At 37.0% G+C, this 14,987-nt stretch overlaps 3 protein-coding genes and 1 long non-coding RNA gene across 5 annotated transcripts; 2 read left to right on the top strand and 2 right to left on the bottom strand.

Annotated features, from left to right (window-relative positions):
* Positions 1-147: 147 nt before the first annotated feature.
* LOC103837077 lies at positions 148-1,666 on the bottom strand. The gene has a single exon (XM_009113409.3). The coding sequence runs from the start codon at positions 550-552 to the stop codon at positions 250-252; it is 303 nt and encodes a 100-aa protein (XP_009111657.1). The 5' UTR covers positions 553-1,666; the 3' UTR covers positions 148-249.
* Positions 1,667-2,671: 1,005 nt separating this feature from the next.
* LOC103837061 (magnesium transporter MRS2-3) lies at positions 2,672-5,515 on the top strand. The gene is made up of 6 exons (XM_009113397.3): positions 2,672-3,369; positions 3,989-4,171; positions 4,262-4,390; positions 4,499-4,653; positions 4,743-4,953; positions 5,044-5,515. The coding sequence occupies exons 1-6, from the start codon at positions 2,974-2,976 to the stop codon at positions 5,329-5,331; spliced, it is 1,362 nt and encodes a 453-aa protein (XP_009111645.1). The 5' UTR covers positions 2,672-2,973; the 3' UTR covers positions 5,332-5,515.
* Positions 5,516-5,825: 310 nt separating this feature from the next.
* LOC103837411 lies at positions 5,826-6,813 on the top strand. The gene is made up of 2 exons (XR_004458437.1): positions 5,826-6,420; positions 6,499-6,813. It is a non-coding gene; the product is annotated as an uncharacterized LOC103837411 (long non-coding RNA).
* Positions 6,814-6,857: 44 nt separating this feature from the next.
* LOC103837053 lies at positions 6,858-9,831 on the bottom strand. Of its 2 annotated transcripts, XR_004458433.1 has the most exons (3): positions 8,212-9,831; positions 7,156-8,140; positions 6,858-7,080 (listed from the first exon to the last, which is right to left on the bottom strand). XR_004458433.1 is itself a non-coding variant. In XM_033292327.1 (2 exons), the coding sequence occupies exons 1-2, from the start codon at positions 9,454-9,456 to the stop codon at positions 7,214-7,216; spliced, it is 2,172 nt and encodes a 723-aa protein (XP_033148218.1). In that variant the 5' UTR covers positions 9,457-9,831; the 3' UTR covers positions 6,858-7,213. The 2 variants fall into 2 exon arrangements, 1 of the variants encoding a protein (XP_033148218.1); XM_033292327.1 differs by having other exon boundaries at positions 6,858-8,140.
* Positions 9,832-14,987: the final 5,156 nt, after the last annotated feature.

The following is a 14,987-nucleotide window of genomic DNA, read 5'->3' as shown; positions in this document are numbered from 1 at the left end:
TCCTCTGCTATTACTCATTGTTTTTGTTTTGACAGTTCTCTTTACTATTCTTGGTCATTCTTTTTTTTGTTGTTGAATACAATAAGTCAGTTAAACCAAAACAATCAATTTTATATTGTATTTAATTCATACAATACATTATTATAATAAATAAATAAATTAATTAATTTAAACAAATTCATATAACTGGTATCTAAGACTTATTACAATTTGATTTCAGATTATAAAATTTTTTTTTCTGACAGAAGCTCAACGTCTATCTGCATGCTGAAGCTTTGTTGCTATATTCTGAGAAGAAAGATCTTCATTCACAGAGTTTAGACCAAAACCTCCTGATGATGTCTGATCAAACATATCCATTATAACAGGTGGCTTGTACTCTGATCTTGTTCGACGGTGAGAAGATCCCTGTAATGAAGAAGAACCTTCCTGTCCCATCATTAATGGTCGGTAGCCTCGGCTAGATCCTACAGACAACGACCGATACCCCTGATCTTGTGGCTTATGGTCTTTCTTGATAGCATGAATCAGATATGGAATCAACCCCTCCATTTAAATCTCTCTGTTTCTATGTGAAAAATATCTTACAGAAACCCAATATTTATATTATGCGACATAAGAAGAATCAAACTTGTCTTTGTATTGAATTGACTACTGTTGGATCAAATCTATGGATAAGTATTGACCCTGCTGGTGGTATTATACCAACTTTATATATAGGATATAGTCATGATTGATGATAGCATTACGTAATTGACTTTGACAATAAGAACTTTAATAGAACTCTAATAGAAAATGTGTGGGGGTCCTTAAGTTAGTTCCACAGTTCCAGGACCTCTCAGGTTGGTTCACGACTAGCTGCCCGCAGGCTCCACTGATATCGTGACCCATTTGTTTGCGATTTGATTTCAGATGCATCGAACACCCGATTTCAACTTCATCGATTTTCCTTACGAGTTTCAACTATCAGCTCCCCGTCGCCGTCGTCTTTAAGTTTCGCCGGTGAAAAGTCGCGTCACTGATTTATAAAGCCGTAAAATTCAAACACAAAGCCGGGAAGAAAAGCTAAACCCGGTTTGGTGTAACTGAATCAGAGATCCAAACCGAATCTAACGGAAAATATCTGAATCCATACCAGATTCGATTTGGAAAAATATATTGTAAGATTATATTTAAGTCGTTATCCCAACCTATCTAAATTCAAACATATATCTACAAAAAAATTCGAAAATCTAGAAAAAAAAAACTGAACCCGAATATAAGTATTAGTATTCGAAAAGAGTAAATCTAAATAAAATAACGCAAATAATTAATATTTAATTTTTTTATTTAAAAAATCTGAATTTGAAATCAATACTATTAAAACAAAAGCAATATTTATCTAATTACAAATAGTCTAGGTTAGACCATTATATTCAATTATATTTCCTATTATTTCTACTCATATATAATTTAATTGTTAAATATACATCATACCTAAAATTAAAGAACTAACTAACTAATCTATTATTTTTTAAACTAATGAATTTAATTTATATTAATTCAAAATTCAAATAACTACTCAATTATATTTTAGTTATTAATGTAATAAATAATTGTATATATATATATATATTTATTCGTATATATACAACTATATATTAATCCAAATGCAAAAAAAAAACAAATTGTTCAAAACCCTCACCAAATACATAAAAATATAATTCTTATAGTTAGAGTATTAAAAAATATATAAATATATATTATTAAATAAATATTAACGGTAATTATATGATGAAACATGTTACTATTGATAGTTTAACGAATATATTTTTTACGGGTTACTCAAACAGACATGTAATATATATATATATATATATCAAATATATTAACACAAATATATCATAAACCATTACATTAAGTCATTAACATAAATCGAAGCCAGAGAGTAACAGTCAATATTTTAATTGTTTAAAAATAAAAATATATATATAAATTATAAAAATTAAGAACTAAACATATTAAAAATATATATCCAAATTAAAATAATAAATATTTACATTTCTAATGCGAATAATGAAATTAAATTTTAAATTTAAATAAGCCATAGACAAAACATCAAAAAGTATCTAATAATATGTGAATAACAAAAGTAAACTAACTAAATAAACAATTATATTTTTTTTGCAAACGTAAATCATTAATTTGTAATAGACGTATACACATTATTGATGCTCAAATCTATTTTATTTTTAGTATGCATCCACTCAAATATTAATCCATTAACAAGATGGAATTTTAGTTGGACTAAAATTGTATTAAAATTGGAATATCAATTTCATAATATATTTACTAATTCATCTGAACGTTCATGAATATATATTATAAATACTCAAAATATAATAATAAATCAAACCGGATTACATATTGGGTCATCTATCAGTTCAACCGATAACCAGATCTCGGGTTTTAGTGGTTATTACGGATTTTATAGAATTTTTAAATAACAGTTTTTTTTAAACTAAAATGGATTACATATGAACCACTGAATTTGACAATTTAACTGCGGGTCGGGTCGGGTTTCAAAACATTGAATATAATGTTTCATTTGTAATATCTAAGTGTAGATACAATTAAAATACAAATTTATATTAAATAAATTTGGAATGTTTCAAAAATAATCCCTCGCGCTTTCAGTCAAAATCTAGTTATCATTAAAACCTACCGAAAATATTATGAGTCGAATTTGAATATAAAATGAATTTAATAGAAAAAATATAAAATCTATTGGAACTCGAACACACATCAGATATTTGAATGAAGCCTAAAAAACTACGCCAAACCCGGTTTAATTTCGAGGGAAACGCTAAACCCGGTTTATTTCTAGCAACCATTTGGCTATAAATACTCATTTTCTAGATAATCAAGACTTTCACATAACCCTGCGAGAACTTCTGAATCTACCTGATCACATCAACAACGTACGCAGCAGCCATGAGAGGCCCTAGACCCGAAGATTTCGACACCAACGCCGGCCACCCGACGCCTACGTTCCCCGCCGGTGGTAGCCGGAAGAAAGGCATGGGCGTGAGGACGTGGCTGGTGCTTTGCTCGTCGGGGAAGGAGCAAGCGACGGAAGCCGGGAAACACACCATCATGCGTCGAACTGGCTTACCGGCGCGTGATCTCCGGATCCTAGATCCGCTGTTGTCGTATCCGTCTACTGTTCTAGGTCGCGAGAGAGCCATCGTCATCAATCTGGAGCATATCAAGGCGATCATCACGGGGCAAGAGGTTTTGATTCTGAATTCGAAGGATCCTTCGGTGGCTCCGTTCATCGAGGAGTTGCAGAGGAGGATTAGGTGTCACCATCACGCCACTAAACCTCAGGTAGTTGTAGAAAATTAGGGTTTGCTTTTTACTGTTAGTTTAGGAACGTATGGCTAATTGTATTGTTTGGTATATGATCAATACAACAGTTGTATTGAGAGACCGCTGACCATTGTGTCAGAGGTGTCAGCTCGAGTGACGGTTGATAAGAAATTAATATTTCTTCCCTTTCAATATAGATAATGTTTTAGGAGATTGTTTTTATTTCATAATAGATGATGTTTTCACATATTTTGGTAACTTTAACTTTGTAACCAGTTGTGTTTTTATTATATTTGTTTATAATTAAATAAATTAGTTTTAAATTATATTTCAATGATTTTTTGTTTAGAAAATATAATTTCTTAATGTGCGTAAATAACCAAAATTTCATCTATTATAAAACGGAGGGAATATTATATATTGTGGTTTCGAGCCTGGGAGATTATGGCTCAGGTAGTTGTACGGAAATTAGGGTTTGCTTTAAAGGAGGTGCTGATTGTAGAAACGTGTGGATAATTGTATTGTTTGGTATATGATCACTAATGTCGTATTGAGAGATGATGTGATTGTCTATTTTTAGATAGTAACCAGTGGTTACTAACCACTCATTGGTTACTTTGCATCTTTATGTGTAAAGGAGGGAGTGAACACTGAGGGAGCCGCACAAGGAGAAGCTGGAACGTCACAATTGTTTGGGGAGGAAGCCAAGAAAGGTGCGAAGCAAAGTCTTGGGAATCAAGATGGATCTAAGGTTCTTCCTTTTGAGTTTGTTGCTCTTGAAGCTTGTCTTGAAGCTGCCATCACGAGTTTGGAAAGTGAGGTAATATACTTATGGTCAAGACTCTAATACACTGTGGATTTTGTTTCTATTTTTGTATGGTATTTCCATTTGTTCTTTAATCTGATGTAGGCCGTTAGATTGGAGTTAGAGGCTCATCCAGCGTTGGATAAGCTTACTATCAAGATCAGTACCCTCAACTTGGAGCGGGTTCGACAGATTAAGAGTAGGCTTGTTGCAATAACTGGGCGTGTTCAGAAGGTGTTACAACAACTCCTTTGATCTTATTGATAAACAAATCTTGTTTTCTCTAAGTTGTGATTCTAAGAGGTCACTTTAATCTAACCTTCTTTCGCTTCACTTGCGTAGGTTAGGGACGAACTAGAAAAACTCCTAAACGATGATGAAGATATGGCTGAGATGTATCTTACAGATAAGTTAGCTCAGAAGCTTGAGAATTCGTCGGCTTCCTCTACTAGTGATACCGTCGTGGTTGATCTTCCTGAAGGAGACGAGGATGACAGGCATGTAGCAGACTATTTTGAACATGCTACCTTAGGTTTGCACTTAGTTAAGCTTAGCATCTTCCTTTTTTTTACCATGACCTTGCCAGGTTTCGTGCCGAAGTTTCGTCTGAAAGCTGCCATCGAGGAAGTGACGCTCACAACCTTCTAATGAGAGCTCATAGCGCACTTAGCAGAAACAGCCGTGGGACGAGCTCAACCCGGAGTGGCATGACCAACAAACTCAATGTGCAAGAGCTTGAAATGCTTTTGGAAGCATATTTCGTGCAGATCGATGGTACACTGAACAAACTATCAACAGTAAGTGATGATGTACAAAGTTGCTTTAGTACTTATCAGACACAGTAGATATCAGTTGTTCTTATACATTTATTGTGCTTGCTGGTAAAGCTAACGGAATACGTGGATGACACGGAGGACTACATCAACATAATGTTAGATGACAAACAGAATAATCTTCTGCAGATGGGGGTGATGCTAACAACGGCAGGACTGGTGATGAGTCTCTTTATTGCGGTTGCGGGAGTATTCGGGATGAACATAAACATAGAGCTGTTCAATGATGAAGTAGCTGGTCCGGGGAAATTCATGTGGACAGTGGTTGGAGGTACGGCAGGAAGTTTATTCCTCTATTTTGGTGCCATCGGATGGTATAAGCATAGTCGTTTGCTTGAATGAGTCAACCAAAACATAGTGGGAGAATAATTGTTTCTTGCCAAAACTTAGGATTTTTAGTTTTTATTTTCTTATTTATTCTTCTAGAGGATCTTATCTTTTCACTATTTTCACAATAAAGCAGAGCAAATTGGAATTTACATGATTTTCTTATTTATTCTTCTAGAGGATCTTACATTTGAAACTTTTTAGTCTCACTATTTTTACAATAAAGCAGAGCAAATTGAAAATTACATGATTTTCTTCTTAGGATCTTTCGTAAATCTTTGCGAAATTTTGATAATGCACATTGTTATGTTTCTTCGTTCGTGTTTGGGTTTAACAGGTTGTGCATAGGGATGTTAAAATGGGCTTGTCCGGTCATGTCCGGCCCGTTTATGTCCAAATTCAAACTTCGTTTATATCCGCTCCGTTTAATAAATGCCCGTTAAAGACCATTTTGAGTAAAACCTGTTTAAAACCAGATTATGTGAAGTCCATTTAACGTGAAGCTTATTTACATGGGTTGTCGTCGATTAGCACCCTAAACTATACAAACCTACAATCAGCCCCCCCTAACTTTCTATCTCATCAATCATCCCCACAAACTCACAAGTTCATCGATTGTCCACAATTTCATTTAATCTGACTCAAATCGCGTTTTGTCTTTTAAATGGCGTTTAAAAAAAAGATTGCCCAATTCCATAACCCGATTAATAATAAATCCGACCCTACAACTATGACCCGATTCCCATTTAAAAAAGGTTTGTCGTGAAATCTTCTTCTTCTTAAATTAGGGTTCTATCACTGATTTGGGGAAACTGAAATCGCGACCATGGAGCAAGCGAAATCTGGGTAAGTTTTCAAGTTTTTGAATTCTTTCTCCATTTATTATATTTATAAGTGTTCTTATAGTCTGTCGTTTACGTTTCTGGGAAAAATCGAAGATGGTGTGGAAACTTAAAAACTGAAGGTTCTTGTTCAAGGCGAAACAGAGAGTCTCATCAGGGTGTTCCAACACGGTGCTGGTGTGGAAATCGCATTGCTACATTTGTTTCGAAGACAAAGAAGAATCCTTTTAGGAGATTCTATCGTTGTGAAGTCGCTATGCAGGTACGTTGAGGCACTTTTGAAATAGAAAAATAAGTGAATGCTTTAGCTAGTTTGCTTGACTAGATATGCTTGTTGCAGAGAAAAGGTGAAGCTCATCTGTTCAAGTGGGTTGACGAAGCTTTGGTTGAGGAGGTTTCTTTGGTTGAAGCTAGACAAAGAACAGTTGAAGAAGATTTGGAAGCTTTGGTTAAGACAGAGAAAAGTGAAGAAGCAGCGGTTTTGGAGAACAATGGATGTCTAAGTGCCATAACATGGTTGTGTTGTAAATTTTGGTAATTGTCAGTGTTAGTAGAATGGTTTTGTAACAAGGATTTGTGTCATGTGCTAGAACATCTTTTGTATCAACTCGGTTCAAGTTTCAGAACACTTTTCATATGCTTTTAAATTCACACATTTCTAACTTGTGCCACAAAAATCAACAACAAGAAAAAAACAAGAAGAAGAAAATACGTTTCATACACCATACCATAACATTCGTTTCTTACATTGATGGAAAAAGAGCAGATAAGTGAACTAAAGCCGTTTAGAAACACAAAACATATGTCTGATACAAATAACTTCATAAAGCCGTAAAACAGAAAATAAAAAATACAGCTAGGTGCTTGTTTGAGATGGTTGCGTCTGTGAAACGACTTCGGGTCCAGAAGAGCTTCCAACATCCTGCAAAAGGCCAATGACAATGTCAAATAAACACCAAAACATGCAATTGTGTGAAATAAAGATCAATCAACATACCTTTGGTTCAGTCTTTATCTTCTTCTTCGGGTGTATTTTGCATCTAGCTGCATTGTGGTCAGCTTCCCCACATTTGGAGCAATGCATAATGCGTCCTTTTCTTCCAAGCGTTTCCGCTACTTTTTTTTTTTGAGACCTTTTTGGGTGATTCATGTTTTCCTTTGAACCTAGGGAACTTCTTCTTCTTATTTTTCTTCCTCCCAGGTTGTGCATGCTCTGGTGGTTCAACCACTAACCTATATTTACCCTTTTTCATCCAAAACCGAGGCCCCCTAACCGTGTTGATGGACTGACTGTAAGTCAATTGCCATAGAGAAGTGGAATAAAATTCAGAAATATAATCCTCCACATCTAACCCGACATCGATCATAGCCCCATATGCGTGTTCACACGGTATTCCTGTGATCTGCCACTTCCCACAAGAACAAGTTCTCCTTGTAGTGTTGACATCATATGTGTTTGAAGAGAGACGCACGTCAAATACACCGTGAGTACAAGGAGTCGTTATACATTTGTCAGCATCTTCTTTCTGTTCTTCAAGGATTTTGACCACATATTTGGTAAATCTCTCCTGCCTCCTCTCGGATTTCTTTTTCCTCTTTGCAATTCTGATCATTGCTTGCCTTCTTATTGTCTCCAGCATGGGTACAATGGCCTTAGCTCTAGCTCCAACAATAGTTGCGTTGAAAGACTCAGTCGCATTGTTGTCAACATCCTCACAGAAGCTCCCAAGTCTATAGTATGCCAATGACCAAGATTTGGGTTCCTCTTTCATCACATCCTCATACAATGACATGCTATAATCCTGCAACTTCTTGAGCTCTTCCTTGAATTGTGTATGGCTGTAGCTCCAAGCAAGATTCCATACCCGTGGTTTCAGAAATGGTTTCTTCTTGTGCTTTTTCTTCAGATTCTCAATAATGTGTTTCACACAGCGTCTATGTTCTGCGTTTGGTAACTCTGACTTGATTGCGCTTATGAGTCCCTGAAATATTATAGAAGTATAAATAAGATGGTTAAAGACTCAAACAAGATGCTCATAATCTTGATTCTTACCTTTGAGCTATCAGATAGAAGGACGTAAGTGCTGCCATCTCCAAGAGAGAGATCATGCTTCAATCTCTTGATGAACCAAAGCCACGCAACCGCATTCTCGGATTGTACCACAGCCCAAGCAAAAGGAAAAATCTGATTGTTACCGTCATGACCTACAGCAGTAAGCAATATACCTTTGGTTGCAACCTTCAAAAAAGTTCCATCAAGCCCAATTATCTTCCGACATGTCCCTCTCCACGAGCTCCTAAGCTTCTCAAAGCATACATAGAACCGATCAAAGACATCATCCCCATCAGCATTGGGTACGGTTGCAAGTTCTACACTCGAACCCGGGTTAGTCTTCTCAATCTCTCTCACATAACCCCGTAGATGAGCAAACTGGTCTGCATACTCTTTCTCCAGCCATTTCAACGCCAATGTTCTTCCTCGTTGACACTGATTACGCGATGCTATGAATTTCCAGGTCTCTTTAATCTGCTCTTGAATCTTCTCTGGCATTAACCCACTGTCTTCTCTCAGTTTATCCAGAAACAACCTCGCTATAACATGGCTCCTCAAAAGCTTACACTTCCCATTAGGAGTACAACTATGATATTTGTACCTTGTTTTCACCAACCACTTTTGAGTAGGGAAATCAAACGCACAATAAACTCTCCATTTGCATTTTCCTCGAATCCCACACTTGAAACTAAGCTTCGTCTTATCCCACCTACTCTGCTCAATGTTTCGGCCTTTGCTCAAAGCATAATCTAAGACCGCTTCTTTGAACTCAAACCCAGACCAGAAAGCTGTTCCTATTTCTAGCTTATCTTCTGATTTTTTGCGCTTCCTATCTCTGACGTAGAAGTCGTCTTCCTCTTCATCCGAGCTATCTGGTATACTTCTCCTCCCAATGTACTCTTCGTCCTCAAAATCAGCCACTGATTGTTCGATTTCATGCTCATATCGATCCTCAAGCTCTTCTTCTTCTTCTTCTTCTTCTTCACCATCACCAATTGCCTCAGTCTCATCGTCTTTCTCTTCATTGTTCTCTTTTCTCGGTTTTTGCCCAAGTTCATACTCCCAGTATTCCTCCTCTTCATCATTTTCCTTTGACTGAAGCATCGTAGCCAAACGAGTTGCATCTTCGTCATTAACCTGAGTAACAGGAATGCTCCCCTCTTGAGATGCCTCGTCTTCAACAGTGGTCGCCATAGTTACAGGAACAGAGATCCAATTTCCTCCTGTTGCGTCGTCGTCTTCCATAATCCTTCGTAAAGCTTAAGTTTTCGATAATCCTATACCTAAATCTGAGTTTTTTTCTCACTTTTCTATTTTGGGGATTTTTCTCGATGAACCCTAACCCCCAATTCGATTTTACCCGACTGAATTAGGTTAGAGGCATCGGGTTAGTAATATATCGGGTTAGGGCCGGATTTATTATTAATCAGGTTATGGTATTGGGCAATCAATTTTTTTAAACGCTATTTAAAAGACTAAACGTGATTTGAGTCAGATTAGCTAAAATTGTGGATAATTGATGAAAATATTAGTTTATGGGGATGATTGATGAGGTAGAAAGTTAAGGGGGACTGATTGTAGGTGTGTATAGTTTAGGGTGCTAATCGACGACAACCCTATTTACATATAAAAAATTGAACGTAACATTCTTTTATCCGAACATTTCTCTTGTCCTATCTCTAAGCAATATGTCAATGTATCAACTAAAATACAAAGTCCATAAACATAACACTGAAAATAACATCCGTTTGTTTCAACTAAAATGCAAAGTCCACATCATAACTAAAATGAAAAATTCCATAAACGAACCACTACCCTTGTCCATTTGCACTAAAACATTCAAAACACCATATATCATAGTTTCATAAAACATTTCAATCTTTTGAACTTGAACACTCCAATCTTGAACTTGCTTTTTTTCTAAGATCTTTATTTTCATCAAAGTTGTCTTTGAACCTACAAATTATAATAGAATTAGTTAAAGAAATATATTCATAAATGATTTTTATAAACTTTACCTTAATATTCAGCAAAACTGCGCAACCAAACAAATGTGCCTCTAAACTTTGGATTAGCCTACACTAGAAAATGCGTCTCTAAACTTTAGAGCTCTAACAAGAATCTTATATGTAGAGTTTAATCGAGTAGGAACAAATGACAACATAGATCCACTTTTAATATTTACTACCTCTACATGCTGCAAATGTATTTTTTCCTTTGTGGCTATGCTTTCACATATCTAACATTTTTCATATAAGCACAACATTTCACATGCTCACCATCACACAATATATTTCCTTCACTTCCAGTTATTATTTGAAGCTTGTACTTGAGAATACTCAACATGCTATTATTGTTAGTGACATTTACTAAAGCCATCGAGAAAAAAATATTCTCTAAAACCCCATTCTTTCAAAGACTAAAAAATCTTATAAGCGATTTGTGATTTAATCACTTGTATGTAAAGACTTCATTTCACAAAATGATAAAATCTTATTATTTAGTCTACAATTATCATCAATATAATGAGATGTTAAGTAGATATATCACATTACTTGAGGATGAGATACTCATAGATCAGAGGTGATACATACCAGACTACAAGGTTTCACAAACAACTCTTCTAATTTTTTTTTTCAATTTCATATCTCCTATAGAAATCAAGAGCAGCAATTTGTATTCAGATATGTTGAATCAGAAATTTATGTAAAAGTGCCTAAACGGGCATCACTTGTGCATAATAAACCCACATTTTAAAACATTCTCATTAGGATTATTTTTAAGTTTATAATTTCTGACTATGTAAACATATATATATATATATTTTAAAGTTGATTATCTCTGTAAAAAGGTATAAATTCTTTGATAACATTGTTTATACTGTGTTGAATTTTTGTCGGTTGGATAAGAACTTGATTGGAGAAACATGAATTTATGGTCTAAATCCAACAATGTAAATTGAGGTTATGAAATCTCGCAGATACTTTGTAATTTGTAACTAACTTGTGCGGGGGGGGGGGGGGGTTTCAATGAAGTCTTAATGAAATATGAGGAATAAACACAATTTTTTTTAAAAAATTATCAATTCAGAATGTTGCAGGAGAAATGTATAAGCCTTGAAAGGCTAAAACAATAATCTCACCTGAATTTCTTTGATTGATTTTAAAAACGTAAATGGTTTTTCTGAGTATGTAAACGTATAAACTGAATGAAAAATGTCTAAATTGGGCTGATTTTATGTTTATGTTCAATGAAGTCTTAAAGAAATATGAGGAATAAACACAATTTTTTTTTAAAAATTATCAATTCAGAATGTTGCAGGAGAAATGTATAAGCCTTGAAAGGCTAAAACAATAATCTCACCTGAATTTCTTTGATTGATTTTAAAAACGCAAATGGTTTTTCTGAGTATGTAAACGTATAAACTGAATGAAAAATGTCTAAATTGGGCTGATTTTATCTTTTGAGTGTAAGCATTGCAGTATGAACCACATCAACTCTTAATGAGAATCTCTTAGTGGAACCCTCTTAGTAGCTCTTAAGAAATCTTTCTTACTAGAAAACTTATTATCCTTATTGTTATTAAGTGTGACATTCAACAATGAAGCACTTGAAGGATAACCGGGGTTCGGTTCAGTTCAAGTGGGTACATCAATCAATTGGAGATAACCAAGGCGGGTTATTGGTTTCAGCTGGTTTAGAGCGTACCGGTCTCAGCTACTTAAGTGTTGGAGAAAGGTGGAGTTCATCATCCGTAACAGAAAGAGCTCAGAGAGAATCAGTGGTGAAGAAGAAGAGAGAAAAGGATCATCGAGAACTTGGATTGTATCTTGATTCATTTGTTCTTGTGGTGATCTTTGTAAACGACTCTATCTGATTCTAGTGAGCTGTTGCTTGTACCGTCAAGCCCCAGACGTACGGATTCACATCGAATCCCGAACTGGGTAAACAATCTTGTGCGTCTTGTTATTTCTCTTTTATAGTCTTATACACACGAGCGATTGAGAGAGAGTGTGAGGTGTGAGATAGATAGAGAGTTGTGCGAACAAGAGGATATAGATCGGAGATCAAGATTGAGGGATTGATTCACAACAAGTGGTATCAGAGCGCCAGGTTGTGGTAGCTGATGAAGGAATCAATGGCGAAGATCAAAATCGCTTGCTTCGACGGGCAAGGCGATTTCACGATGTGGAAGAAGCGGATGATGGCTCATCTGTCGATTCTTGGCCTGAAGGATGCTCTCGTCGAGTCGTCATCGACATCAGATCCGGGGACTGTGATCAAGAAAGATGAAGATGAAGATGACTTCAAAGAACGTGTCAAGCAACTCGAACAGGAGAAGTCAGAAAAGGCGGAGAAGGCCATGAACATGATCATCCTGAACCTTGGAGATCATGTGCTGAGGAAGCTTGAAGAATATACAACTGCTGCAACCATCTGGTCTGCTCTTGAAAGGTTGTATAATTCTAAGACTTTACCTAATCGCATTCATTTACAGCATAAGTTCTATACCTTCAAGATGATAGACACTAAGTCAATTGATGAGAATATAGATGATTTCTTGAAGTTGGTTTCAGGATTATGCAGTGTAAATGTTTCTGTTTCAGAGGAGGTGCAAGCAATACTACTCCTGAGCTCACTGCCGTCTCCGTACAATCAACTCAAGGAGACATTGAAGTATGGAAGGGATACATTGACTATAGAGGATGTGACCAATGCGGCGAAGTCTAAAGAGATCGAGTTGAAAGAGGTGAAGGAGTCAAGCCTATCACAGAGGTCAGGAGAAGCGTATGTTACACGCGGTAGACCAGAAAGAAGAGACAGCAGAGATGGCTACAGAGGCAGAAACTCGAACAACAACAACAAGTCGAGGTCCAAGTCAAGGTCTAAGGTGACTTGTTGGTACTGCAAGAAAGAAGGTCACCTGAAGAAGGACTGTTTTGCGAGGAAGAAGCGTATGGAAAATGAAGAAGACGGTGAAGCAGCCGTAATGGTGGACAAGCTCCTGGAGATAGATGCTCTTGCTATCTCAGACAATAGCCCAAAAGACAACTGGGTGATAGACTCTGGATGCTCATATCACATGACGTCTAGAAGGGAATGGTTCAGTGAATTCAAGGAAGTCACTGGAGGACAAGTACTACTTGCTGATGACAGAGCAGTATCAGTTCAAGGGATAGGAACGATACTACTAAACACGAGAGGCGGAACAGTCAACAGACTTACCAATGTCAGGTATGTTCCAAACTTAAAGAGAAATCTAATCTCTGTGAGTTCTCTTGATTTACAGGGGTTTAGGCAAGAAGGTGGAGAAGGCAAAACATGTTTCTTCAAGAAGGGCAAGCTAGCACTGCAAGGAACGTTGTGTGGAAGCTTGTACTTACTAGACGGAGAGACAACGCCACCTACTGCGAATATGGTCATAGCCAAAGATGATACTGCGTTATGGCATTGTCGTCTTACTCACACAAGTATAAGGAACCTGAAGATACTTGCTGATAAAGGGATACTGGACAAGAAGAAAATCAGTGAGGTGGACTTCTGCGAAAGTTGTATTATGGGGAAGCACAAGCGACTGAGCTTCAATGTTGGTAAGCACAACAGTGAAGAGGTATTGAGGTATGTTCATGCGGACCTTTGGGGTTCTCCAAACGTCCACATGTCTATCTCTAGGAAACAATACTTCTTGTCCATTATAGATGATTATACTAGGAAAGTATGGATATATTTTCTAGCTACTAAGGATGAGGCATTTGACAAGTTTTGTGAATGGAGGAATCTAGTAGAAAATCAGGTGAATCATAGAGTCAAATGCCTTAGGACTGACAATGGGTTAGAATTTTGCAATATTGCATTTGATAGCTATTGTAAGATGCAGGGCATTGAGAGACACAGAACATGCTCATACACTCCGCAACAGAATGGAGTTGCAGAGCGCATGAACAGGACTATCATGGAAAAAGTCAGGTGTTTGTTGAGTGAATCAGGTCTGGAAGAAAGATTCTGGGCAGAAGCAGCAGCTATTTCGGTTTATATCATAAACAGGACGCCGTCATCGGCCAATGACTTCAACATTCCAGAAGAACTTTGGCTCGGGAAGGTTCCTGGATATGGACATCTCAGAAGGTTTGGGTCTGTGGTCTACGTGCATGTAGATCAAGGGAAACTCAAGCCGAGAGCGTTAAAGGGAATCTTCATAGGTTACCCCACGGGGGTAAAAGGCTACAAGGTATGGTTACTTGAAGACAAGAAAGTGGTGGTCAGTAGGAATGCTGTGTTCCGAGAGGAAGTACTCTACAAAGATGTGTTGAAAGACCAAGGAAAAGGCAAGGCACAAGAAAGAATCGGGACAACGGTTGAGATTGGGGAAAGTTCAGAGGTTCAGTCAGAGAATCAGATAGAAGGTGGAGTTGATCACTTAGAAGAAAGTGAGGAACAGCCTGCGGTTGATAAGACTGAAGACTTGAGCAATTACCAGTTGGCTAGGGATAGAATACGCAGAGAGATTGTGAAGCCAGCAAGGTTCACGGAGGATGCAGCATTAGCTTTTGCGCTGTCCGTATCAGAAGAAATTGACTGCGACGAGCCTAGGAGCTATGAAGAAGCTATGCGTAGTAAGGACTGGGAAAAGTGGAATGCAGCAATGGACGATGAAATGCTTTCACTTGACAAGAACAAGACATGGGATCTAAGCTATCTTTCCAAAGACAAGAAGAAGATAGGCTGTAGATGGATCTACAAATACAAGCCAGGGATACCAGGTGTCGAACCTCCTA

This window comes from Brassica rapa, chromosome A01, assembly GCF_000309985.2.
Source record: "Brassica rapa cultivar Chiifu-401-42 chromosome A01, CAAS_Brap_v3.01, whole genome shotgun sequence".
In the NCBI taxonomy this organism is placed as follows: domain Eukaryota; kingdom Viridiplantae; phylum Streptophyta; class Magnoliopsida; order Brassicales; family Brassicaceae; genus Brassica; species Brassica rapa.
This window is presented reverse-complemented; position numbering and strand designations above follow the sequence as displayed.